Source organism: Quercus suber, unplaced genomic scaffold (genome assembly GCF_002906115.3).
Source record: "Quercus suber isolate HL8 unplaced genomic scaffold, Cork oak 2.0 scaffold_326, whole genome shotgun sequence".
NCBI classification, from domain to species: Eukaryota; Viridiplantae; Streptophyta; class Magnoliopsida; order Fagales; family Fagaceae; genus Quercus; species Quercus suber.
In genome coordinates this window covers 192,884-219,025 of record NW_027069779.1, presented here as the reverse complement: position 1 = coordinate 219,025, position 26,142 = coordinate 192,884, and the positions used below count along the sequence as shown (strand labels likewise).

At 35.5% G+C, this 26,142-nt stretch overlaps 1 protein-coding gene and 2 long non-coding RNA genes across 4 annotated transcripts in view; 2 read left to right on the top strand and 1 right to left on the bottom strand.

Annotated features, from left to right (window-relative positions):
* Positions 1-15,562, bottom strand: part of LOC112040722 (uncharacterized) — a 34,857-nt gene extending 19,295 nt beyond the window's left edge. The window contains exons 1-3 of the mRNA XM_065783042.1: positions 15,288-15,562; positions 14,966-15,009; positions 14,825-14,888 (exon numbers count right to left, since the gene is read on the bottom strand). Coding sequence (XP_065639114.1) covers positions 14,825-14,888; positions 14,966-15,009; positions 15,288-15,344 — 165 coding nt within the window. The 5' untranslated portion in view covers positions 15,345-15,562. The remainder of the gene's footprint in view (positions 1-14,824; positions 14,889-14,965; positions 15,010-15,287) is intronic.
* On the top strand, positions 15-7,168 carry LOC136071573 (uncharacterized). The gene is made up of 4 exons (XR_010632871.1): positions 15-576; positions 5,729-5,887; positions 6,020-6,395; positions 6,474-7,168. It is a non-coding gene; the product is annotated as an uncharacterized LOC136071573 (long non-coding RNA).
* A 3,542-nt stretch (positions 15,563-19,104) lies between the features above and the next one.
* Positions 19,105-25,342, top strand: LOC136071571 (uncharacterized). 2 transcript variants are annotated; one of them, XR_010632869.1, is made up of 5 exons: positions 21,845-22,131; positions 22,263-22,750; positions 24,280-24,438; positions 24,571-24,946; positions 25,025-25,342. It is a non-coding gene; the product is annotated as an uncharacterized LOC136071571 (long non-coding RNA). The 2 variants fall into 2 exon arrangements; XR_010632870.1 differs by lacking the exons at positions 21,845-22,131; positions 22,263-22,750 and adding an exon at positions 19,105-19,131 and having other exon boundaries at positions 25,025-25,337.
* Positions 25,343-26,142: the final 800 nt, after the last annotated feature.

The following is a 26,142-nucleotide window of genomic DNA, read 5'->3' as shown; positions in this document are numbered from 1 at the left end:
TGGAAGCTGACTCATCTTTTTTTCTTACAGCTGTCATATTTTTATTGGTTGATAGGACCTGGGAGACCAAGTCAGCAGTCCTCCCGGAGGTTCTAATAATTTCTCGTACCTAAGAGCATTCTCATCAAATTTGTTTTATGTGTTAAATGCTATAATATTTGGCATTTGACACATGAAATTCCAAAATATGAGTTTCATTAGGTGTTTTATATGTGCCATTTTTTTTGCAACATTCTACAGTATGCTCTTAAATTTAAGAGCGTACTATACACCGTTACTATAATTTATATTACTTTTTTATTCTCGTTGGACCCACTTCTTCTGTCTCCTCATCACCTCTTTCTTCACTCAGTCTCCTCATTCCTTCATCGAATTAGATCTGCTCTCTCTCTCTACTCCACGTCACTGCCTCCCTCTCCGACGAAACCCAGGAGCATTAAGCCACGCCACGCCACACGAACTCGACATACACTCTCAGATCGCCGTCCACCAACACAGCCACACGAACTCGACCCACCACATCCACAACAACCCATGGCTTGATCGCCACCGCTTCACTTACCGTTGTGCTACATGGTATGTATTCTACCTCCATGGTATGTTTTGCAACATAACCTTGTTTTTTACTTAACCAAGAGACAATTGTTCCACCAAATAGGAATACATGACCACTAGTAGATTTTCTATCATCTACATCTCTTGCAAAATCAGCATATATATATATATATATATATATATATCTTATTACTTCTAGATCACTAATTCCAAAACATAATTTCATACCTTTGGTGCCTTGGAGATATCTAAAAATTCTTTTGACTGCTTGCCAATGTGCCCATCCAAGATTAGACTAATATCTGCTTACTAATCCTACTGCATGACAAATGGATGGCCTTGGGCTTGTCATTACATACATTAAACTACCCACAGCTTAGGCATAGGGGACATTTTCCGTAAATTCTTATTCTTCTTTATCTTTAGGGCACATATTCTTATTTAATATAGTTCATTTACTTATAAGCGTACTCAAAATTTTAGATTCTGCAATATTAAATTTACTGAGTACTTTCTCCAAATAGTTCTCTTGATCTAGATATAATAATTTTGTATTTATATCTCTAATTATTTTAATTCCTAACACATATGTAGCAGGGCCCATATCTTTCATTTCAAATCTTGATACTAGGAAAGATTTTGTCTTTATCATCATATTTGGACTATTTCCAGCTAATAATATATCATCAACATATAATGATAATATTGTTAACTCATTGTAGCACCTCCATATGTAAACATAGTGATCTAGTGGACGCATCTCAAAACCAATCTCTAATATTGCTTGGTGGAACTTTAAATACCATTGTCTAGAAGATTGTTGAAGTCAATACAAGGATCTTTTTAGTTTGTAAACTTTATCTTCATGTCCTTTCATTTCAAAACCTTTTGGTTGTAACATGAATATGTCTTCTTTTAATTCACCATTAAGAAAAGTTGTTTTGACATCCAATTGATGCAATTCTAAATCCATTCTTTCCACAACAGACATAATTATTCTATTTGAAGCATATTTAGCTACTGGTGAATATGTATCAACAAAATCTACACTGGGTTGTTGAGTAAACCCTTTAGCCACCAATCTTACCTTACATTTATCTAAACTACCGTCAACCTTAAATTTCATTCTTAGAACCCATTTACAGCTAATGGCTTTTCTTCCATTTGGTAAAACTCTTAAATCCCAGACATCATTTTTCTTTATGGATTCCAGTTCATTCAACATAGCATCTTGCCATTGTTTTGAATCATTGCATGCCATTGCTTGTCCATAATTAGTTGGGTCCTCACTTAAATTTTCCTCTATATTAAACAAATGATAATCTTTAAGCATAGTTGACGGTCGTCAATCCTTTTACTCCCACTGTTTTTAGGATCAAAGGTTTGTTGATCCCGTACCAATTTATCTGATTTTCTTTTGCTCCCACTTTCAGAAGCATTCTTATAGCGATCCTGACTTTCATTATCAAGGTCTTCTTGTAAATTTATCTCTTCAAGTGGTGTAATTTGATTGGTACTTTCAAGGAAAATAGCATCCCTGCTTTCTATCAATCATTTTTCTTAATTATAAAATCTATAACCACTACCATTTTGAACATATTCAATAAATTTGCACTCCCACATCTTCCCTTTTAATTTATCTCTCAATGGTTTCGGTATTAGTACATGGGTTTTGCATCCCTAAACCCTTAAGTTTGATAAATCTGGTTTATGCCTAGGCTAATATTCAAAAGGTGTAAGATTCTTTGAGTTTGTATTAACTCTGTTTAATAAATAATTAGCAGTTGACAAAGCTTCCCCCCAAAAAGTGAGTCAAAATTGTGAATGAGTCATCATTGATCTTGACATCTCCATTAGAGTTCTATTGCGTCTTTCAGCAATACCATTTTCTTGAGGTTTGTAAGGCATAGTGTAAATATGCCAAATTCCTTCCCCCCTACAAACTCATCAAAAGCGTCATACTCACCACCTCTATCATTATTTATACTTTTAATTGGTCGTCCTAATTGTTTTTCTACTTTAGTTTTATAATTTTTGAATTTTTTAAGTGCTTCAAATTTGTGTTTGAGTAGATATACATATCCATGTCGAGGAATAATCGTTAATAAAGGTGATAAAGTATTTCATTCCTGTGTATGTTTTGGTTCTCAAAGGTCCACAAATATCTGAGTGGATTAGTTCTAATAACTCTAAAGATTGTCAATGTTTAGCGAAAGGTTTTGCTGTCATCTTTCCTTTGATGATGTTTAAATTAGGTAATATACTAGTTTTACTCATTCTTTCTATTTTATTTTTACTTATATGTCCTAATTGAAGATGTCATAAATATGAAGAATTTTAAAACAACAAAGTAATAGCAAATTGAATCTTTATTATAATATTATTGTTAAGTACATACAAATCATCAATTCCTACTCCTCCTTTGAGTTTTACATTACCCTTACAAATAGTCACACAACCGGACTTTAACTTAAGGCGTAAATACACTTTTGGCCCCTACATTTTGGGGTCATTTCTATTTTGGTCTCTACATTTCTATTTTACCACTTTTAATCCCTAAAATGAAAAATGCGTTTTATTTTAGTCCTTACCGTCACTCACTTAACAGAAATTGTTGATGTAGCAAACAAAGTGCAATGCTAGCACATTAAACGCTGACGTGGCCATTAAAAAAATATTAAAAAATTTTAATTGGCATTTAAAATATGCCACTTCAACTTTTTAATTTAAAAAAAAAAAAAAACACGTCAAATAAAAATAATAAAAAAACTTCAACATGTGTTCTTTGGGAAGAGCACGAAGATCAGAACATTTGTTCTTCATTTTCTTCCCCAACATGAAACCAACCCATACCCACAAACGGCTCTTCATGTTGATTTAAGAAATTAGAGAGAGAGATAGTGGTGGTGGTGGCCAGCGTTTTTGCAATGGAGCAAGGAGGCTTCACGACGTCGACCACGCCAAGTCCTCTTTGATTTCCTCTGCCAAGTCCTTCACTCACACAACTTTTCGTTTCGATCTGGAGGTAAGCGAATTGGGTTGTTGCTGGTTAAGAGAATCAGTTTGTTGCTGGGTTGAATTTTCAAATTTGGTTTTGGAATTTTTGGCCTTTCAGATCTAATGATTGATGAGTTTTTTGGTTTGTTTTTCTTATAGGTATTCTAGATCTTTTGGGTTTGCTGGAGATCGGTTTAATTGTGGGTTGTTGGTGGTTGTGAACAGAACCCAGATTTTCTAGCATTTTCTTGCCATTTCTTGTCAACCAAACACAAACCCAAACATCAGCAAGAATATAAACACAAACCTAGCAATCCATTTTCAGCAAACCCTGAAAACTCAAATCCAAACAAAGCAACCAAACACAAACCCAAATCTGACCCCACCCACACATCCTATCTTGCTAGAGCTTTCAACCTCCAATCACTGATTGAAGAAGAAGAAAAAGCACTTTCTATTGTTGGATTAGATCAGAAAAAGCACTTGTTAAGCTTAAGATTATCGAACATTGACAGAGGCCCAGTTGCGTTTAGCCTCTTCTCTAAGGACTTTTTGAAGGAAACCAAGTCGTTGAGCTGGTTTTGCAGTGAATAAATGTCAGAGTCTTTGTGGTCTGCCTTATTCTGGAGCTTCTTGATGGTGATTTGGTAAGTTCTCATCGAGCTCTGTTGCTCTTGAATCTCAGAGAGCATGAGAGTGACTTGGGGTGAAAGATCAAGTTCTTTCTTGAAAAAGCTTCTCTTGAGCTCAAAAATCGCTTTTAGCTCATCCACTTTCTATTCAAAACTGTGGGCTTTAAGTGACGTGATTTTCTAGAGCTTTCAATCTCCGATTATGTTCTTGTTTAAAATGGATTAGATTTGAATTCTTGTATTTTATTGATTTGAATTCTGTTTTTTCTTTTTTTTTTTCTTTTGTTAAAATTGATTAGTAATTCTTTTTTAAAATTAAAAAGCTGAAGTGGCATATTTTAAATGCCAATTAAAATTTTTTAATATTTTTTTAATGGCCACGTCAGCGTTTAATGTGCCAGTAGGGCACTTTGTTTGCCACATCAGCAATTTCTGTTAAGTGAGTGACAGTAAGGACTAAAATGGAACGTATTTTTCATTTTATGGACTAAAAGTGGTAAAATAAAAATGTAGGGACCAAAATAGAAATGACCCCAAAATGTAGGGACCAAAAGTGCATTTACGCCTTAACTTTAATTTCATAACCTTTTTTTTTATCTAATACAAAAACAAAAATAAGATTCCTACGAACATCTGATTCCTTAAAATTACAAAAATACTGATAATGCAAAAAATCAGCAGTTGAGCTCCTCGTCGTAGTGGATGGACGAATCTGTGATTGGGGTCGTCTCTGTCAAAGGAAAACCTATAAAACGAACTAGGTGGAAGAGTAACACGTTGGTGTTAGCCAAACCGCCTCCTATATCTAAGTTAGTAAAGGAGAAGGATTTTAGAGAGAAACAGACTAGAGAGTGATTTTCGTAGAGTATTTATGTGTACCTTTTACTTTTGTTGCTTTTTCTTTTATAGTTGTGTGCCTCATTAATGGGCAATGAATTGCTGTATTTATGCTCAACGGCTATTAGGGTAGGTTGGAACATCCCGTATGCCCTCTTAGAAATGGATGAGAAGTGGATTAGGGATATGCTTTTGTTCCCTAATTCGGTTGAGATCAAGATTTCGAGTGACAAGGATAGGGCCTATCACTCTTATGCTGATGAAGTCTATTTCTATGAGGCAGACTTTACTAATGGCCTTCGTTTTCCCGTTCATCCTTTTGTTAGGGAACTTTTTGCATATTTACATCTTGCTCTAACATAGTTAGTGCCCAATTCTTGGTGGATTGTCATTTCTTGTATGGTGATGTGGATATTCGCCAATGACGGTGATGTCATCAAGAATGATGAACTCCTTCATTTTTATCGTCTGAGAAAATCAAAAGACCCTAGCTACTATAAATTTAAGCCATGGGATAAGGCTTCTAGGCTAACACTTGATTCTTCATCATATCTCCGAAATTGGAAACCAGACTTCTTTTTTGTTTCTAGCAATGGTTGGGAGTTTGTCCCTGGTGAGGACCCTTGTGTCTGGTGCGTTTTTCTTGTCTTTCTGTTATTTCTTATTCTTTTTGAATGATAGGGGTATGTGACATTTTTTTTTTGCAGTTTCTGAACGTCCTCATTTGAAAAAGAGATATCAACGTCGTGTTGAAAAGGTAAAGGAATATTTGAAGACCGTCAAGGACTTTGAGGAGCTCGTCTCTCCCCAATCACTATTCCTTCATTTATTGGGTCCAGAACCGTCTAGTAAGGTTGTGAAAAAGAGTGAGTGTTCCATCTTCTCTTCTTTTTCTTTTCTTCTTCTTCTTCTTCTTCTTCTTCTTCTTCTCTCTCTCTCTCTCTCTCTTTTCTTTTTCTTTTTTATAGTTTCTCATTACTTTCAGGAATGACGACCAGATTTAGCAAGTAGAGGTTGGTCGAGGCTCAAGAGAAGAAAGCAAATGGTGGCCTTGTCAGTGGCCTTCTTTCTAGGAAGCGTTCAAAGGTAGGCAACATCTCCAAGGATGATCTCGTGGTAACTCCTCCTCCTGCCCATTCACCTGCTAAGCGCCCTACCTCTCCCACCTCATCTTTGGAGGTAATTGCCTCTATTGGGGAGGAGACTAAGAAGAAGAAGAAAGTGGGTGGCAAGTCTTTTCTTCCTTCTTTTTGGGACGATGCTGATACTGCTGCACTAAAGGCCTATGAGGCGCTCTCTGTGGATGACCTAAACCCTTTGATGGCGAAGTCATCCAGTGAAGTGATGTCGTCTCACATTCAGAGGTTTGTGCAGGTATACGTCGATAACATAGATTGCTTTTTCTTTTTTGTTTTGTTTTTGGCTAATAGAGATTTTATGTGTACGCTTTAGGGGAATCTTTGTTTGTTTCTAGGAAGCTTATGGACTTAGAGAAAAAGGTGTCCACAGCTGAGCCCATGATCAAATCCCTTTCCGTTGAGAATGAGACGCTGAAGAACAAGGTCGCCATCCTTGCTATCGAGGTTGAGAATGACAAAGAATGCGTGGCGACCTTGGAGAAGAGTCTTCAAGTGGAGAAGGATTTTTGCAAGTTAAAGGACAAGCAGATTGGTGATCTGGAGTTGAAGTTGCAAAAAGCTGGGGCCGTGGCAGTGTAAGAATTCAAGGACTCAGACGAGTACTCAGACGAGTTGTATGGGTACTACGTGGACAGCTTTGATCTTCTTAGAAAATGGATGGTGAAGCATCACCCTAACTTGGACCTTTTTGATCTTGTTATTGGTGATGTTAAGAAAGAGTTCTTGTCTGATTGTCCTTTTGAGGCTACGGCGGAGAGTGTAATGGAAGAAGCCACAACTATAGTTGAGCTGATTGAAGTGGCCACGCCTATAACTCATGCAAATCCCATTCCAGATAAACATTAATTTACCTTTTTTGTAAGATGAAACAATATCTTTTTATGGGCTCATTGTTTTGAGCATCTTAACTGAACAATCTCTTTAGGCCCGTATGTTTTGGGCATAAATTCTCTTCCTGATAATGACAAGTAATTTTATGACTTGCTGATGAAAAATTTTTTATAAGTACACCTTTGCCGTGTTCAAATATCTTCATACTTTAGTTGTATTAAACAACTTTTCATGCTAGTTGTGTTTGGACAACCTTTTATGATGATATTAGTTATGTCTAAACAACTTGTTACATTTAGCTTGTGTTCAAATAGCTTATTATTTTTAGCTATGTTTAAACAGCTTTTTTATTAAGTCATGTTTAAGCAACGATGCTAGTTGTGTTTGAAAAACTTACTACTTTTTGATGTGTTTGAACAGCTTTTTTTTTTTTTTTTCTTTTTTAATTGAGTCATGTTTGAATGGCAATATTAGTTGTATTTGAACAACTTATTATTTTTAGCTGTGTTTGAATAGTTTTTTTTCTTGAGTTATGTTTGAATAACGATGTTAGTTATGTTTGAACAACTTATTATTTTTAGCTGTGTTTTATCAACTTTTTTATTGAGTCATGTTTGAATGACGATGTTAGTTGTGTTTGAACATGTGAGAGACCTCGACGAAAAGTGTTCCTCAAAAAAGAGATTTGGGTACCTTTTAGGGCACCTCTCTTTTCAGGTAAGTGGTATGGAGTTGCCACTTATTTTTCTTTATACAAAAAAAGAAAAAAAGAAAAAATAATAATTACAAAATACATGATTGAATAGTTCCATTCATTGATTGAATAAAATTACATATCTGAAACAAAATTAAAAAGTTACATAACTTTGGGTCCTAGTTACATTCTACCCAAAATAAACAAAGACAAGACTAGATCTACTTAACCAAAAACCTAAATCCGGAGGCTAAGTTACGAAATGGGAATGTATTAGGCAACTATTTCGCCCAGACAAAGTTTGGTCTTCTAGACTCTTGTGACCAATGTACCATTTTATGCATGTCATGTTAATGAAAAACTAAATCACATAAATTTATTTATGAATGAAGTCTCTTCTTTTGTTTAAAAAATTCAGATATTTTTGGTTGGTAAAAATAAGGTTTTTGATAACAAAAAAACCAGATCTGTTTTGTAGTATGAAGAAAAAATTGGTTTTTGGAGATAAAAATTCAAATATGTGTTTATTACATAAAATAAAGTCTCTTGATTTGAAAAGTATCAGATCTATTTTTTAGGAACTAAAAAAATGGTTTTTTATAACAGAAAAAAAAAATCAGATCTGTTTTATAATAAATAAAAAGGGTTTTTTGACAATAGAAAAACCAGATCTATTTTTTTATGTTTTAAAAGAATGAAAAAGTTTTTTTTTTTAATGAGAGTCTCACTAATAATATGAATTTATGCCATCATGAATTAAAACAAATACAAACACAGTAATACATGATCTCTTTCTTTATTTCAAAAATTTGCATGTATTTAAAAAAAATCAGATTTGTATCTTAAGAAAGATATAAATCAGTTTTGATTTGAGAAAAATTCAGATCTGCATCTAATAAAGATGCAGATCTATTTTTGTTTGAAGAAAAATTCATATCTACACCTAAGAAAGATGCAGATCCATTTTATTTGAAGAAAAATTCAGATCTGTATCTAAAAAAGATGCAGATCCGTTTTATTTGAAGAAAAATAGTTGACTACATGCAGATCTTTAAAATTAAGAAAAAGATTATATTAACAATAAAGAAATCAAGAACATGTTTTCATGAACTAAATTAACATGGTAAAATATAAATATCTAAAACAATTAAACATGCATCATTATGATAAAGAAAAAAGGTTAAGAAACAACCTCTTGCATGAGCACTCTTTGTCCTTGAGAGGATGTTTTAGGGTTCAAATAAATTTATGCAATTCTCTTTGAAATCTAAAAACCCTAACTTGAGCAGCAACACTCAGAGAATGGATTAGAAAATATGGGCAATTTGAGAACCTAAAACGTATGCCTCCCAGAGTGTAAAAAAAAGTGTTGAATTAGGAGGTTCAGTCTCTATTTATAGAGGCTAGAAGACTCTAAAAAATAGGTACGAATGAATAGGGTTTGAATCTGGACGCATCATTTTGCGAAAAGATCGAAAAAGGTATGTATAATCGTCACCCGAAGGCCATTGGGCCAAAGCCTACATCAAGGAAATTCGACCCTTTTAGAGTACTGTTTGGCACTCCAAAAGTGCCAAATTGGCCCTATGGCTCCGAATGGACTTTCATGTTCGAGTGCCATTTAGACTCCTCTTTTAGGGTTTTTTGACAAGTCCTTGTACCTAGACGCGTTTTCATCCTCCGCCTATGATTTTTCATCTCTTTTTTGGATAATTTAGGATATTTAAGAACAATTATCTTGTAGATAAATATCCTAAAATAAATCTTGATAAAGTTCAGATTATCCACAGTTTTATTGTTATCCAATCATCCCTTTTATTCCCATGCATGCATCCCTATTTTAAACACTAATTATCAACCAATCACAAAATTATTTAATTAATCTTAATTGTTTAACCATTCAGAATTAATTTAAATTGATGATGTGTGGTCAATTCTACATCGACACAATGCATGCTGACCATGTAAACTTGATCATGCGATATCTTTTAATCTGATGGTCCGATTTGGAAACCAAAAGCACCATTGCGACCGTTAGAATCTCAAGATCATTTCTATGATATGCAATGAATTAATTAATGCATGTAATGCAAATACAAAATGATGCATGTAATGCAAGAACAAATTGATATATGTAGTGCAATTATGATTTTTGGGGTACACAGATTGGTCATTCAAGTCTTTCTTCTTGATTAAATTATGGATGCAAAATTGAGTGTCTACAGAATGCCCCTCATTGACAGAGCTTGAAAAACGAATGTCAATGTAAAACATAGACACTGATTTTAGCGACCATGATTTAATTGAGGTTGAATCTTCAAAGATTACCTAGCCTTCGAACCTAAAACCTTGGAACATAGAACTAGCCTTATCTTTTGACTAAAAAAATGAAAATACCAGACTTAGCTGGTAGTTGATGACTTTGGAAATGATTCTTAGCAATTGGGGTGACCAAGAAACTCTCCTATCCTAATCTTGAAAATGGTGTTGTCTGGGATGACAATTAAAAGGATCTCCTCTACTTTGATCTCGATCTAGCTTTGGAATGATGATCAAGGGGATCTAGATCTCTTCTACCTCGATCTGGCTTTGGAATGATGATCAAAGGGATCTCTTCTACTTTGATAATCTGGAACTGAAATGATGATCAAGGGGATCTCCTCTACCTTGATTTGGATTTGGGATGATGATCAAAGGGATCTCCTCTACTTTGATAATCTAGAACTGAAATGATGATCAAGGGGATCTCCTCTACCTTGATCTGGCTTTGGAATGATGATTAAAGAGATCTTCTCTACTTTGATCTAGAACTAAAATGATGATCAAAGGGGTCTCCTCTACCTCAATCACGATTTGCTTTCTGCAAAAAGTCAAAATTTTAAATTAGACTTTAACTAACAAGTGCTTCATGGTCGCACCGTTTTTGAGATGTGTGATTTTCATTTGCTCACTCTTGATTTGAATTTTGTCAAAAAAGTTTAATTAACAAAAAAAATTTCTTTTGAGAAACATTTGATCTTTGAAACTTGGGAGTTTTGAAATTCTTGTTTCAAATTCTAAGACTTTGGAACTTACAAATTTTTTATTTGAAATCTGAAATTTTGAGCCTTAGAATTTTGAAAATTAAGGCTTGGAATTTTGATCATGAAATATGAAGTTTGAATTTTTTTTTTTTTTTTTTTTTTTAAAGAAAAAACTAGAGATTTGGGTTTTAAAATTTGGGCATTGAGAATGTGAAATTGAAAGCTTGGGAATGAAAGGTTTTTTTTTAGTTGAAAATTTGGGATTTGGGAAGATACTTGAGAACTTTGAAACAGAAAGTTTTTTTTTTGGGTTGACTTAGCTTTTGCTGCGTTAAAGAGTGTGGGGGTCGAAATTTTGGCCCCCCACTTCATTGTTTCTCTCTTGACACCTTATGACTTTTCTGTCATCACTGGTCTGAGGTTGGGTAGTAAAAGTATTCTTGTAAATGATTCCCTTACTTCAATTGAGCTCAAGAAACTTCTAGGTGTAATGCCTTTTAGAAGATGAGTAATAATGTTCCTTTGTCTTGGTTATGTGAGAGTACTCCCCAATGTGAGACTGTGGCAAAGGGTGCTCATATGTTAATGCTTCTTTTTATTGGTGAAAGCTCGGATTTGTGTTAAAACAACAAGAGCTTGTTTAGACCCCTAATTAAAAATTACAGCTAGTTTGCTTTTACTCTAACTTATCTAAATGTGGAAACAAACGTAATTAACCGATACTACTCTAGTGTATAAACATGAACAACCAACAATAAAACTAAAGCACAAGAATAAGGGAAGAGAGATGCGAACACAAGATAACACAGCGATGTGTTATTGAAAAGGAAATCAAAGAACTTGGCAAAAAACCTCTTTGCCGCCCTCTAAGTAGTAAATCGATCTACTAGACAATAAGTTAGGATACACGAATAGCAAAAGACCCTCCAAGCCTAATCTATCCAATGTACCTAAGCCCTCCAAGCTCCTACTCCAACAAAGCTTCTCGAAATCTTGTCTTGTCTAGCTCTCTGGATCCCGCGATACGTCCAATTGCATTCGCTAAGCCTGACCGGCTTCTTTTGGCAAACCCTAAAGTTTTCCAAGCTCCAAGACATTCTTTACACTCTGAATAGGTGTGGGTTATGTTTGGATACAAATCTTCTCTCAATGTATGATGACAATGGGAGAGGGAAGGAGAAGAGGCTAGAATGATTTCTCACTAAAGATGAGTAGCTCTCTCTCTAAAAGATGGGTGTGTATGTTATTGAAAATCTATCTAGGGTTTTTCTCTCTAAATGGCCTCCTTTATATTTGTGGGTAATGAGGGTATATGTAGTATGGGTGGAGGGTAAGAAAGTCACACTTAAAAATCCTCGAGGCAAATGGTTTCGCAAGTATCCCGCGGGAAGGCCTTACCCGTGAAATACTCGCGAAATTGACAACCTGGTACAACTCTTCAGCTTCTAGTCATGTACTTCTCACATGCCCTTTTTAGGGGAACCCTTCTCTTGAACTTCTCGCGAGATACTCGTGAAATGCACTAATCTTCATTTAAACTTGAGTCTTCACCAACTTAATACTAAACCCAATACAATAAAATCCCACAAAATATAAGGAACAAAATTAAAGCAATTACAACACTTTTTGTCATGGAATAAAGCCAACAAACTTAGTTGTAAATCACAACTTTACAATTGAGACTTTCTTGTGTTCGGATTTAGGCAGTACTGTGAATTTGCGCTACTTGGGAAGCTTGAGAAAAATTGAGCAAATCCGGAATTATGATTGGGGCGGCATGGCCTATGCTACTCTGATGCATTTAATGACCCAACTCTCTAGGTGAAGTCTTTCAAGCTTGGGTGGGGCTCCATTTGTTTAGCAAGTGAGGTTTGGTATTTATTGTGGCTATGTGTAGGTTGTGGAAATTATTTTGGCTATGTGGTAATGGTGTTGTGAATTTTTTAGGTTTGGATGTATGAGTATTTTGGGATTGGCCTTGAAATTTGGGAGGAAGTTACTGGCATTTTTCCTAGATTTCTCCGTTGGTTGCCCAAACATCGCTTGTCTCCACCCTCCGGGCGTTCTTCGGAGATTTAGCACTTGGTGATTGACAATCTGACAACTAATGATGTAAGTTCTTTCTTTCTCCTTTTTACATCCTTGGCACTTGGTTATGATCCGGTCTTTTCTCTTTCTAAGTTTCTTTGTGACATTTTAGATGAACTTAAATCCTTGGGCTGGATGTGAGGGGTATGCTAACTGTGAGCGGGCTCTAGAATTGAATAGCCACCAAGTATTATTTGAATGTGGGCATGAAAAGTATTAGTATCTTGGTGATTGGGTGCTACCCCAAGTTGAACATGTGTGTCCTCCTACCACAATTCCGGCTCATCCTTGTCACACTATTTGGTTGGCTGACTTTCTAGCTGATGAAGAGATTGCTCGGGCCTATGATTAGACATGGCAAAATGGGCAGGTCGGGTCGAGTTAATCGGGTTTGTGGGTCAAACAGGTTGCGGGTCAAAACAGGTCATTTTTAAACGGATCAATCGGGTTACGGGTTAATCGGGTTGCGGGTCGGGTTGGGTTAGGTTTACTCGTATTTTTTATACAAGTTTTTTTCTTTTTCAATTACAAAAACAAATCTGAAAGCTCGAAAATGTATTGAAAACACAAGCGCAATTTAGATCCCCAAATCAAAATTATGGCTTGGTTGATTTTACACTTACTTAATACTAAGTGCGGAATAGTGTAAACACAAGCGTATAAACAAGACAACTACTCTAATCTATATTTAAAGCAACACAGCAGTAAAAATCAAATAAACAAGAGTAGGGAAGATTGATGCAAACACAAATAACACCGAGACATGTTATCGAATAGGAAACCGAAGAACTCGGCGAAAAACCTCTCCGCCGCCCTCCAAGCAGAAATCGATCCACTAGACAATCAGTTGGGATACATGAGTTAGCAAGAGACCCTCCAAGTCTAATCTACCTAATGTACCTAAGCCCTCCAAGCTCCTACTCTAACAAGGCTTCTCGAAACCGTGTCTTGTCTAGCTTTCCGGATCCCGCAACAAGCTCCATGTTGCATCTGTCATCCTTGTCTTCTTCCAATGCTTTCCAGCAACACCAAAACGTCACACAACACCCTCAAAGGGTGTGATAAGTGTTTAGGCTATCAACCTCTCAATGGTATGGAAATGGAGAGGGAAGAGTTGAAATACCACAAGCAAGTGCATAAAGAAAGGTGGGGATGACAATCTATAATTCTCAATGTTTTTGGCTAGGGTTTTCTCTCTGAAGCATTCCTCGACATTTGTGGGTAATAAGGGTATATATAGGATAGGCACAGAAAGTGTGAGTCATTCAGTACAGGCTGGCAGAACAGATTGCCTCGCGGGTGTCTCGCGGGAAGGCTGATAGGCCACAATCTGAATAACCCCTTGTGATTAAACCAATTAATTACTTAGCCAAGTTATTAATTAATCAATTTATAATGCAATTGTGTGAAAGCACAAACAAATCACCAAAAACTAAATATGCAGTGAAAATTAAATAACACGGTGATTTGTTTACGAATGGGGAAAAACCTCGCGGCAAAAACTCCACCGGGTGATTTTCAGGTCACCACTCCCGAAACTCCACTATTATCAAATCAAGCGGTTACAAGTAAAGGAATCCCAAGTACCTTACCAACTTACAGTTTGCATGACATAAACCCAGAGGTCCTAGGTTCAATCCACCATATTATCAGTCCCTAGGTTTCCAGGGTATCTCATGTTCTGGAAGTGGAATAGTTCGGCTAAAGGCTGAAACACCACTTCCTTATATAAACAAGCACAAAAGCAAGTTTTGCGTACGTTACAAAGTAATGGCTTGTTGTAAGTCAAGAATTCCCTGGCATTACTATATTAGAATGAAAAACAATGGCTAAAATTATAAAAATGATTATAAAATCCCCTCAAAGTATGCTAATTACTACTTATTATCAACACTAGCTAACATTATCATCAAAACGCAACCCTAACAAATGTCCATATCATTCAGTATCAAAATGCATGAATTTCTGTGTGCATGCTCCAATTTACACAACATATACATTTAAGTTTTCCAATCCAAGCAAACATACCAACAAATTTTTCGGGCCATCAGACATCCATTGCCGACAAACTGCTTCGATTTCAGAAATGAACCTATTGAAAAATATGAAATTAGGAATATGAGACCTAAAATTGCAGGATCCAAAAAGCTGAATTCAATTGTAAATTACCTTTCCCATGAAGAAGCAAGCGTGAAATCATCAAAATGCTCAACCTGCACATATACGCAATTGGAAGACATAAAAAGCCCGTGAAATAGTGCAATGCCAAACTCAATTTTCAGAATTAAAATTAACTCAGAAATTCCGCTCAACTAGATAAAAAGCGTTTGGAGCAAGCAGTTTCGTAAAGCAAGAATGTGAATTATATAGAGGAATGAAGAACTGGAATTTGAAATTAAGTGGCAAAAATGTAAATATATATATATAGAGAGAGAGAGAGAGAGAGAGAGAGAGAGAGAGAGAGAGAGAGAGAGAAGAATGAAGAGCATGCCTCATTGTCTAGAGCTTCATCTTCTGAATCAGATTCCACCTTGCTGGAAGACGCCATGAGAGATCTGAGAGAGTCGAAGTCGAAGAGTAGTAGCAAGACTGAGGTTTGTGTTTCTTTTGTTCTTTTTTAATACAATTTCGAATTGAGATCTGATCTGTGTATGAGGAAGAGGAAGACGAAGACTAGTGAATGTAAAAAGTGCAGGAAACGCATTTGATTCTGCCGCTATCCGATGCTGTACCTTTTTTTTTTTTTTTTTGGTGGAGAAAAATCCGAAGCTGTACCTAAGAGCATTCTCATCAGATTTGTATATGCGTTAAATGTTATAATATTTGACATTTGACCCATGAAATTTCAAAATATGTGTTTCATCAGGTGTTTTATATGTGCCATTTTTTTTTTTGCAACATGCTACAGTATGCTCTCAAATTTGAGAGCATACTATACACCGTTACTATAATTTATATTACTTTTTATTCTCGCTGAGCCCACTTCTTCTGTCTCCTCATCACCTCTTTCTTCACTTAGTCTCCTCATTCCTTCATCGAATTAGATATGCTCTCTCTCTCACTTCATTTCTTTGCTCTCTCTCTCTATTCCACGTCACTGCCTCCCTCTCCGAGGAAACCCAGGAGCATTAAGCCACGCCACGCCACGCCACACGAACCCGACATACACTCTCAAATCGCCGTCCACCAACACAGCCACACGAACTCGACCCACCACATCCACAACAACCCATGGCCTGATCACCACGCCACGCCACGCCGCCGAGCTTGTCGTGCCATCCACCACATCATCGAAACCTCCCACCATCGGATTTCTCTCAATCGGCTTGCAGTGGTGGGTTTTGCTTTTAGGTTTGTTTGATTTGGTTGTGTTTTTTGCCGTGCCGATCTCTCTAGTTGTGGGTTTTTTTTTTTTTTTTGCTGCAATTTGGGCTGATCTGATATTGAATGATTAATTGTAGTGGTTGTGGGTTGATTGTGGTGGTTATTTTTTGGGTTGTTGTGGATTTTTTTTTTTTAATAAGGTGGTGTTGGTGGATGTGGATTTGTGCCGGTGGTGGCTGTCGGTGTTGTTGCGGCGGTGGTTATTGGTGGCAGTTGTTGCGGCAGTGGTGGTTGTGCCGTTGTTATTGTTGATGATGATGAGAACTGGAGAGGAGTTTAATATATTATTTTAATATGTTGTAAATATTATTTTAATGTATAGAAGTGAAAAATAGAACATCTAATAAATGAGATGTTGTAAAATGATGTGGTAAAATAGTAAAGTAGGTTTTTAGTGTGTTAAAATGGCATTTTTTATAGAAAACCTGATGAGAATGCTCTAAAGTGAGCAAATAATATATATATATATATATATATTTTTTTTTTTTTTTGGGGGGGTTGGGGGGGGGGGTGGGGGAAATGCAATTTACAACTAACTTTGCCTGAGAAATCAATTTACTCCTCTACTCATTTTAGTCCGATAATTTTATTCTAAATTATTTTAGTTGTTTAAGTTTAAAAATGGTTCCTTAATTTTACCCAAAAATTATTTTAATTGTTTAAATTGGTATTTTTTTTTTTTTGTAATTTTTGGGCAAAATTATTAGATTAAAATAATTAACTTAAAATTTAAATGGCTAAAATATTTTTTGGACAAATTTACAATACTAAAATGATAAGTTTCAAACTTAAAAGGACCAAAATATTTGTTTTGAGCAAACTTATATAGATGAAAATTGTATTTTTGCCTAAATTTTTTTTATAAAATTTAAAAAAACTACGGTACATCAATGACTTTTTTTTTTTTTAATGAAATTGCTTTATGCAAGTTGCAGTGTTGCACTTTTCTACAAGTGCTGTTCTTGTTATAAATTTGGAAATCATACCTGAAATTTTCTAAAATTGCAATATATTTCCCACGAATTACTATGCATGGTTAGTCCCTTATTGTGTACGGTTATGTCGTTAGACTGGGAATTGCCAACACATACAGAGAGAATAAGGGGGTGTTTTGGATTTTTTTTTTTCATCACTCAATTTCCATCACTCATCACTCATCACTTAAAATACCAAAATACCATGTTTGTTTGGCACCATCACTCACTTTCCATCACTCAATATTTTTCACACTATTTGTGGGCCCCATACCTATCATCCGGTGCAGCTTTTTTCTTTTCTTTTTCAGTACCCAAAGTCACCAAACCCAGTGCAAAAAAAAAAAAAAAAAAAAAAAAAAAAAAAACCCAGAACAGACTGAACGGCCAACCCAGGAAAAAAAAAAAAAAAAAAAAAAGAACCCAGAATAGACCGAACAACCAACCCAGGAGAAGAAGAAGAAGGAAAAAAAAAAAAAAAAAACCGCACAGCCAACCAGGAGAAGAAAGGAAAAAAAAAGTCAAAAGTGGTCAAAAGGTGCGGCTGAGCACTGTTTATGGGTTCCCCTATGTGTGTTTAATTACAATATTGTCATTGAGTTATGAGTTATGGAAACTGAAAACAGCCAAAATGTGTCTTCAATTTCCATAACTCATAACTCAAAAATCAGATAATTGAGTGATGGAAACAGAATTATCGTTTACCAAATAACCTTTTTACTGTGGGTTCCACTATTTTTGAGTTATGAGTTATGGAAACTGAGAATTGAGTTATGAAAATCAAAAATCCAAACACCCCCTAAATTACTTAACGTAACAATGAATGAGAAGTCTCAATATTTATAAACTCCTTGTATCTCTTGGGAAGAGATATGCTTATTTACCAAGAGTTGTATCTTATCTAAAACACGCAACTTTTGTAAATAACTAACTCTAACATTTAATTAATTCTCTGATGTTGGTTGGTGAAGCAACATCATCCACCAAGTGGGTATTATTATATAGGTGAGGGTACACCATATTATGGTGTTACCTATCACTATTATATACTAACATCTCTCACTTGATCGCACCATAATAAATAGTGTTAACTACAATCAACATATACTATGGTGTCACTGCGGTATTGCCTAATGTTGATTCTCATTTATGCTCTTCATAGATTGGCATTAGTGTCTGACTCTAGCAAAACTATGTACACATCTTGTCACACACCACTAACCGCATTCTTCATTATATACTACTTCTGTAGTATACTCCGGATGTCTTATCATTCACTATTATTTCAAATGAATGGCATCGAACATGTGGAATGTTTGTTACCACACGCAACCAAGAATCTTAGTCCACACCCACACTGCCCATTAATGTCCTTCAGCCACACATATCAGACATGTGTTAACCTACACTAAATCGCTTGATACTTACTCTAAGCCAGTATACTAAAGGTTTTCTCATACGACTTTAGCGGCTTTTCATAGTACATGTTGTGTTATGTATGATGCACATTAGTGGACTTTACATTCATACAGTAACTTCTTATACAATGATATTCTGCTTAATGTTGACCAATTGTGTCCCCAGAGCAGAAGCTACATAGCCATGTTCTCCGTCCCAAGTCCTTCCATCTATGCAAATACATGTAGCATCCCACCTAGGTTTTTGGATCCATGAGTCCCATATTTCCAACATTCACTCTAAATCTACTAGAGTCAATCCTTTGGTCATAAGATCAGCCACCATCTCACTTGAGGGGATAAATTGGACTTGTATTTCGCCCTTCTCCACTATATCTTGAATATAGTGATAGTTTGTTTCGATGTGTTTACCTTTAGAGATATTTGCTCTACTTTTTATTAATGAGATAACAGACTTATTGTCACAAAACACATCGACTGGTCTATTTGGTATACCTAATTTTAAAATGTCTTACAAATCATTTAATCCAGACCGCTTCACTTACCGTTGTGCTACATGGTATGTATTCTACCTCCATGGTATGTTTTGCAACATAACCTTGTTTTTTACTTAAACAAGAGACAATTGTTCCACCAAATAGGAATACATGACCACTAGTAGATTTTCTATCATCTACATCTCTTGCAAAATCAGCATATATATATATATATATATATCTTATTACTTCTAGATCACTAATTCCAAAACATAATTTCATACCTTTGGTGCCTTGGAGATATCTAAAAATTCTTTTGACTGCTTGCCAATGTGCCCATCCAAGATTAGACTAATATCTGCTTACTAATCCTACTGCATGACAAATGGATGGCCTTGGGCTTGTCATTACATACATTAAACTACCCACAGCTTAGGCATAGGGGACATTTTCCGTAAATTCTTATTCTTCTTTATCTTTAGGGCACATATTCTTATTTAATATAGTTCATTTACTTATAAGCGTACTCAAAATTTTAGATTCTGCAATATTAAATTTACTGAGTACTTTCTCCAAATAGTTCTCTTGATCTAGATATAATAATTTTGTATTTATATCTCTAATTATTTTAATTCCTAACACATATGTAGCAGGGCCCATATCTTTCATTTCAAATCTTGATACTAGGAAAGATTTTGTCTTTATCATCATATTTGGACTATTTCCAGCTAATAATATATCATCAACATATAATGATAATATTGTTAACTCATTGTAGCACCTCCATATGTAAACATAGTGATCTAGTGGACGCATCTCAAAACCAATCTCTAATATTGCTTGGTGGAACTTTAAATACCATTGTCTAGAAGATTGTTGAAGTCAATACAAGGATCTTTTTAGTTTGTAAACTTTATCTTCATGTCCTTTCATTTCAAAACCTTTTGGTTGTAACATGAATATGTCTTCTTTTAATTCACCATTAAGAAAAGTTGTTTTGACATCCAATTGATGCAATTCTAAATCCATTCTTTCCACAACAGACATAATTATTCTATTTGAAGCATATTTAGCTACTGGTGAATATGTATCAACAAAATCTACACTGGGTTGTTGAGTAAACCCTTTAGCCACCAATCTTACCTTACATTTATCTAAACTACCGTCAACCTTAAATTTCATTCTTAGAACCCATTTACAGCCAATGGCTTTTCTTCCATTTGGTAAAACTCTTAAATCCCAGACATCATTTTTCTTTATGGATTCCAGTTCATTCAACATAGCATCTTGCCATTGTTTTGAATCATTGCATGCCATTGCTTGTCCATAATTAGTTGGGTCCTCACTTAAATTTTCCTCTATATTAAACAAATGATAATCTTTAAGCATAGTTGACGGTCGTCAATCCTTTTACTCCCACTGTTTTTAGGATCAAAGGTTTGTTGATCCCGTACCAATTTATCTGATTTTCTTTTGCTCCCACTTTCAGAAGCATTCTTATAGCGATCCTGACTTTCATTATCAAGGTCTTCTTGTAAATTTATCTCTTCAAGTGGTGTAATTTGATTGGTACTTTCAAGGAAAATAGCATCCCTGCTTTCTATCAATCATTTTTCTTAATTATAAAATCTATAACCACTACCATTTTGAACATATTCAATAAATTTGCACTCCCACATCTTCCCTTTTAATTTATCTCTCAATGGTTTCGGTATTAGTACATGGGTTTTGCATCCCTAAACCCTTAAGTTTGATAAATCTGGTTTATGCCTAGGCTAATATTCAAAAGGTGTAAGATTCTTTGAGTTTGTATTAACTCTGTTTAATAAATAATTAGCAGTTGACAAAGCTTCCCCCCAAAAAGTGAGTCAAAATTGTGAATGAGTCATCATTGATCTCGACATCTCCATTAGAGTTCTATTGCGTCTTTCAGCAATACCATTTTCTTGAGGTTTGTAAGGCATAGTGTAAATATGCCAAATTCCTTCCCCCCTACAAACTCATCAAAAGCGTCATACTCACCACCTCTATCATTATTTATACTTTTAATTGGTCGTCCTAATTGTTTTTCTACTTTAGTTTTATAATTTTTGAATTTTTTAAGTGCTTCAAATTTGTGTTTGAGTAGATATACATATCCATGTCGAGGAACAATCGTTAATAAAGGTGATAAAGTATTTCATTCCTGTGTATGTTTTGGTTCTCAAAGGTCCACAAATATCTGAGTGGATTAGTTCTAATAACTCTAAAGATTGTCAATGTTTAGCGAAAGGTTTTGCTGTCATCTTTCCTTTGATGATGTTTAAATTAGGTAATATACTAGTTTTACTCATTCTTTCTATTTTATTTTTACTTATATGTCCTAATTGAAGATGTCATAAATATGAAGAATTTTAAAACAACAAAGTAATAGCAAATTGAATCTTTATTATAATATTATTGTTAAGTACATACAAATCATCAATTCCTACTCCTCCTTTGAGTTTTACATTACCCTTACAAATAGTCACACAACCGGACTTTAACTTAAGGCGTAAATACACTTTTGGCCCCTACATTTTGGGGTCATTTCTATTTTGGTCTCTACATTTCTATTTTACCACTTTTAATCCCTAAAATGAAAAATGCGTTCTATTTTAGTCCTTACCGTCACTCACTTAACAGAAATTGTTGATGTAGCAAACAAAGTGCAATGCTAGCACATTAAACACTAACGTGGCCATTAAAAAAATATTAAAAAATTTTAATTGGCATTTAAAATATGCCACTTCAACTTTTTAATTTAAAAAAAAAAAAAAACACGTCAAATAAAAATAATAAAAAAACTTCAACATGTGTTCTTTGGGAAGAGCACGAAGATCAGAACATTTGTTCTTCATTTTCTTCCCCAACATGAAACCAACCCATACCCACAAACGGCTCTTCATGTTGATTTAAGAAATTAGAAAGAGAGATAGTGGTGGTGGTGGCCAGCGTTTTCGCAATGGAGCAAGGAGGCTTCACGACGTCGACCACGCCAAGTCCTCTTTGATTTCCTCTCCGCCAAGTCCTTCACTCACACAACTTTTCGTTTCGATCTGGAGGTAAGCGAATTGGGTTGTTGCTGGTTAAGAGAATCAGTTTGTTGCTGGGTTGAATTTTCAAATTTGGTTTTGGAATTTTTGGCCTTTCAGATCTAATGATTGATGAGTTTTTTGGTTTGTTTTTCTTATAGGTATTCTAGATCTTTTGGGTTTGCTGGAGATCGGTTTAATTGTGGGTTGTTGGTGGTTGTGAACAGAACCCAGATTTTCTAGCATTTTCTTGCCATTTCTTGTCAACCAAACACAAACCCAAACATCAGCAAGAATATAAACACAAACCTAGCAATCCATTTTCAGCAAACCCAGAAAACTCAAATCCAAACAAAGCAACCAAACACAAACCCAAATCTGACCCCACCCACACATCCTATCTTGCTAGAGCTTTCAACCTCCGATCACTGATTGAAGAAGAAGAAAAAGCACTTTCTATTGTTGGATTAGATCAGAAAAAGCACTTGTTAAGCTTAAGATTATCGAACATTGACAGAGGCCCAGTTGCGTTTAGCCTCTTCTCTAAGGACTTTTTGAAGGAAACCAAGTCGTTGAGCTGGTTTTGCAGTGAATAAATGTCAGAGTCTTTGTGGTCTGCCTTATTCTGGAGCTTCTTGATGGTGATTTGGTAAGTTCTCATCGAGCTCTGTTGCTCTTGAATCTCAGAGAGCATGAGAGTGACTTGGGGTGAAAGATCAAGTTCTTTCTTGAAAAAGCTTCTCTTGAGCTCAAAAATCGCTTTTAGCTCATCCACTTTCTATTCAAAACTGTGGGCTTTAAGTGACGTGATTTTCTAGAGCTTTCAATCTCCGATTATGTTCTTGTTTAAAATGGATTAGATTTGAATTCTTGTATTTTATTGATTTGAATTCTGTTTTTTCTTTTTTTTTTTCTTTTGTTAAAATTGATTAGTAATTCTTTTTTAAAATTAAAAAGCTGAAGTGGCATATTTTAAATGCCAATTAAAATTTTTTAATATTTTTTTAATGGCCACGTCAGCGTTTAATGTGCCAGCAGGGCACTTTGTTTGCCACATCAGCAATTTCTGTTAAGTGAGTGACAGTAAGGACTAAAATGGAACGTATTTTTCATTTTATGGACTAAAAGTGGTAAAATAGAAATGTAGGGACCAAAATAGAAATGACCCCAAAATGTAGGGACCAAAAGTGCATTTACGCCTTAACTTTAATTTCATAACCTTTTTTTTTATCTAATACAAAAACAAAAATAAGATTCCTACGAACATCTGATTCCTTAAAATTACAAAAATACTGATAATGCAAAAAATCAGCAGTTGAGCTCCTCGTCGTAGTGGATGGACGAATCTGTGATTGGGGTCGTCTCTGTCAAAGGAAAACCTATAAAACGAACTAGGTGGAAGAGTAACACGTTGGTGTTAGCCAAACCGCCTCCTATATCTAAGTTAGTAAAGGAGAAGGATTTTAGAGAGAAACAGACTAGAGAGTGATTTTCGTAGAGTATTTATGTGTACCTTTTACTTTTGTTGCTTTTTCTTTTATAGTTGTGTGCCTCATTAATGGGCAATGAATTGCTGTATTTATGCTCAACGGCTATTAGGGTAGGTTGGAACATCCCGTATGCCCTCTTAGAAATGGATGAGAAGTGGATTAGGGATATGCTTTTGTTCCCTAATTCGGTTGAGATCAAGATTTCGAGTGACAAGGATAGGGCCTATCACTCTTATGCTGATGAAGTCTATTTCTATGAGGCAGACTTTACTAATGGCCTTCGTTTTCCCGTTCATCCTTTTGTTAGGGAACTTTTTGCATATTTACATCTTGCTCTAACATAGTTAGTGCCCAATTCTTGGTGGATTGTCATTTCTTGTATGGTGATGTGGATATTCGCCAATGACGGTGATGTCATCAAGAATGATGAACTCCTTCATTTTTATCGTCTGAGAAAATCAAAAGACCCTAGCTACTATAAATTTAAGCCATGGGATAAGGCTTCTAGGCTAACACTTGATTCTTCATCATATCTCCGAAATTGGAAACCAGACTTCTTTTTTGTTTCTAGCAATGGTTGGGAGTTTGTCCCTGGTGAGGACCCTTGTGTCTGGTGCGTTTTTCTTGTCTTTCTGTTATTTCTTATTCTTTTTGAATGATAGGGGTATGTGACATTTTTTTTTTGCAGTTTCTGAACGTCCTCATTTGAAAAAGAGATATCAACGTCGTGTTGAAAAGGTAAAGGAATATTTGAAGACCGTCAAGGACTTTGAGGAGCTCGTCTCTCCCCAATCACTATTCCTTCATTTATTGGGTCCAGAACCGTCTAGTAAGGTTGTGAAAAAGAGTGAGTGTTCCATCTTCTCTTCTTTTTCTTTTCTTCTTCTTCTTCTTCTTCTTCTTCTTCTTCTCTCTCTCTCTCTCTCTCTTTTCTTTTTCTTTTTTATAGTTTCTCATTACTTTCAGGAATGACGACCAGATTTAGCAAGTAGAGGTTGGTCGAGGCTCAAGAGAAGAAAGCAAATGGTGGCCTTGTCAGTGGCCTTCTTTCTAGGAAGCGTTCAAAGGTAGGCAACATCTCCAAGGATGATCTCGTGGTAACTCCTCCTCCTGCCCATTCACCTGCTAAGCGCCCTACCTCTCCCACCTCATCTTTGGAGGTAATTGCCTCTATTGGGGAGGAGACTAAGAAGAAGAAGAAAGTGGGTGGCAAGTCTTTTCTTCCTTCTTTTTGGGACGATGCTGATACTGCTGCACTAAAGGCCTATGAGGCGCTCTCTGTGGATGACCTAAACCCTTTGATGGCGAAGTCATCCAGTGAAGTGATGTCGTCTCACATTCAGAGGTTTGTGCAGGTATACGTCGATAACATAGATTGCTTTTTCTTTTTTGTTTTGTTTTTGGCTAATAGAGATTTTATGTGTACGCTTTAGGGGAATCTTTGTTTGTTTCTAGGAAGCTTATGGACTTAGAGAAAAAGGTGTCCACAGCTGAGCCCATGATCAAATCCCTTTCCGTTGAGAATGAGACGCTGAAGAACAAGGTCGCCATCCTTGCTATCGAGGTTGAGAATGACAAAGAATGCGTGGCGACCTTGGAGAAGAGTCTTCAAGTGGAGAAGGATTTTTGCAAGTTAAAGGACAAGCAGATTGGTGATCTGGAGTTGAAGTTGCAAAAAGCTGGGGCCGTGGCAGTGTAAGAATTCAAGGACTCAGACAAGTACTCAGACGAGTTGTGTGGGTACTACGTGGATGGCTTTGATCTTCTTAGAAAATGGATGGCGAAGCATCACCCTAACTTGGACCTTTTTGATCTTGTTATTGGTGATGTTAAGGAAGAGTTCTTGTCTGATTGTCCTTTTGAGGCTACGGCGGAGAGTGTAATGGAAGAAGCCACAACTATAGTTGAGCTGATTGAAGTGGCCACGCCTATAACTCATGCAAATCCCATTCCAGATAAACATTAATTTACCTTTTTTGTAAGATGAAACAATATCATTTTATGGGCTCATTGTTCTGAGCATCTTAACTGAACAATCTCTTTAGGCCCGTATGTTTTGGGCATAAATTCTCTTCCTGATAATGACAAGTAATTTTATGACGTGCTGATGAAAAAATTTTTATAAGTACACCTTCGCTGTGTTCAAATATCTTCATACTTTAGTTGTATTAAACAACTTTTCATGCTAGTTGTGTTTGGACAACCTTTTATGACGATATTAGTTATGTCTAAACAACTTGTTACATTTAGCTTGTGTTCAAATAGCTTATTATTTTTAGCTATGTTTAAACAGCTTTTTTATTAAGTCATGTTTAAGCAACGATGCTAGTTGTGTTTGAACAACTTACTACTTTTTGATGTGTTTGAACAGCTTTTTTTTTTTTTTTTTTTAATGGAGTCATGTTTGAATGGCAATATTAGTTGTATTTGAACAACTTATTATTTTTAGCTGTGTTTGAATAGTTTTTTTTCTTGAGTCATGTTTGAATAACGATGTTAGTTATGTTTGAACAACTTATTATTTTTAGCTATGTTTTATCAACTTTTTTAT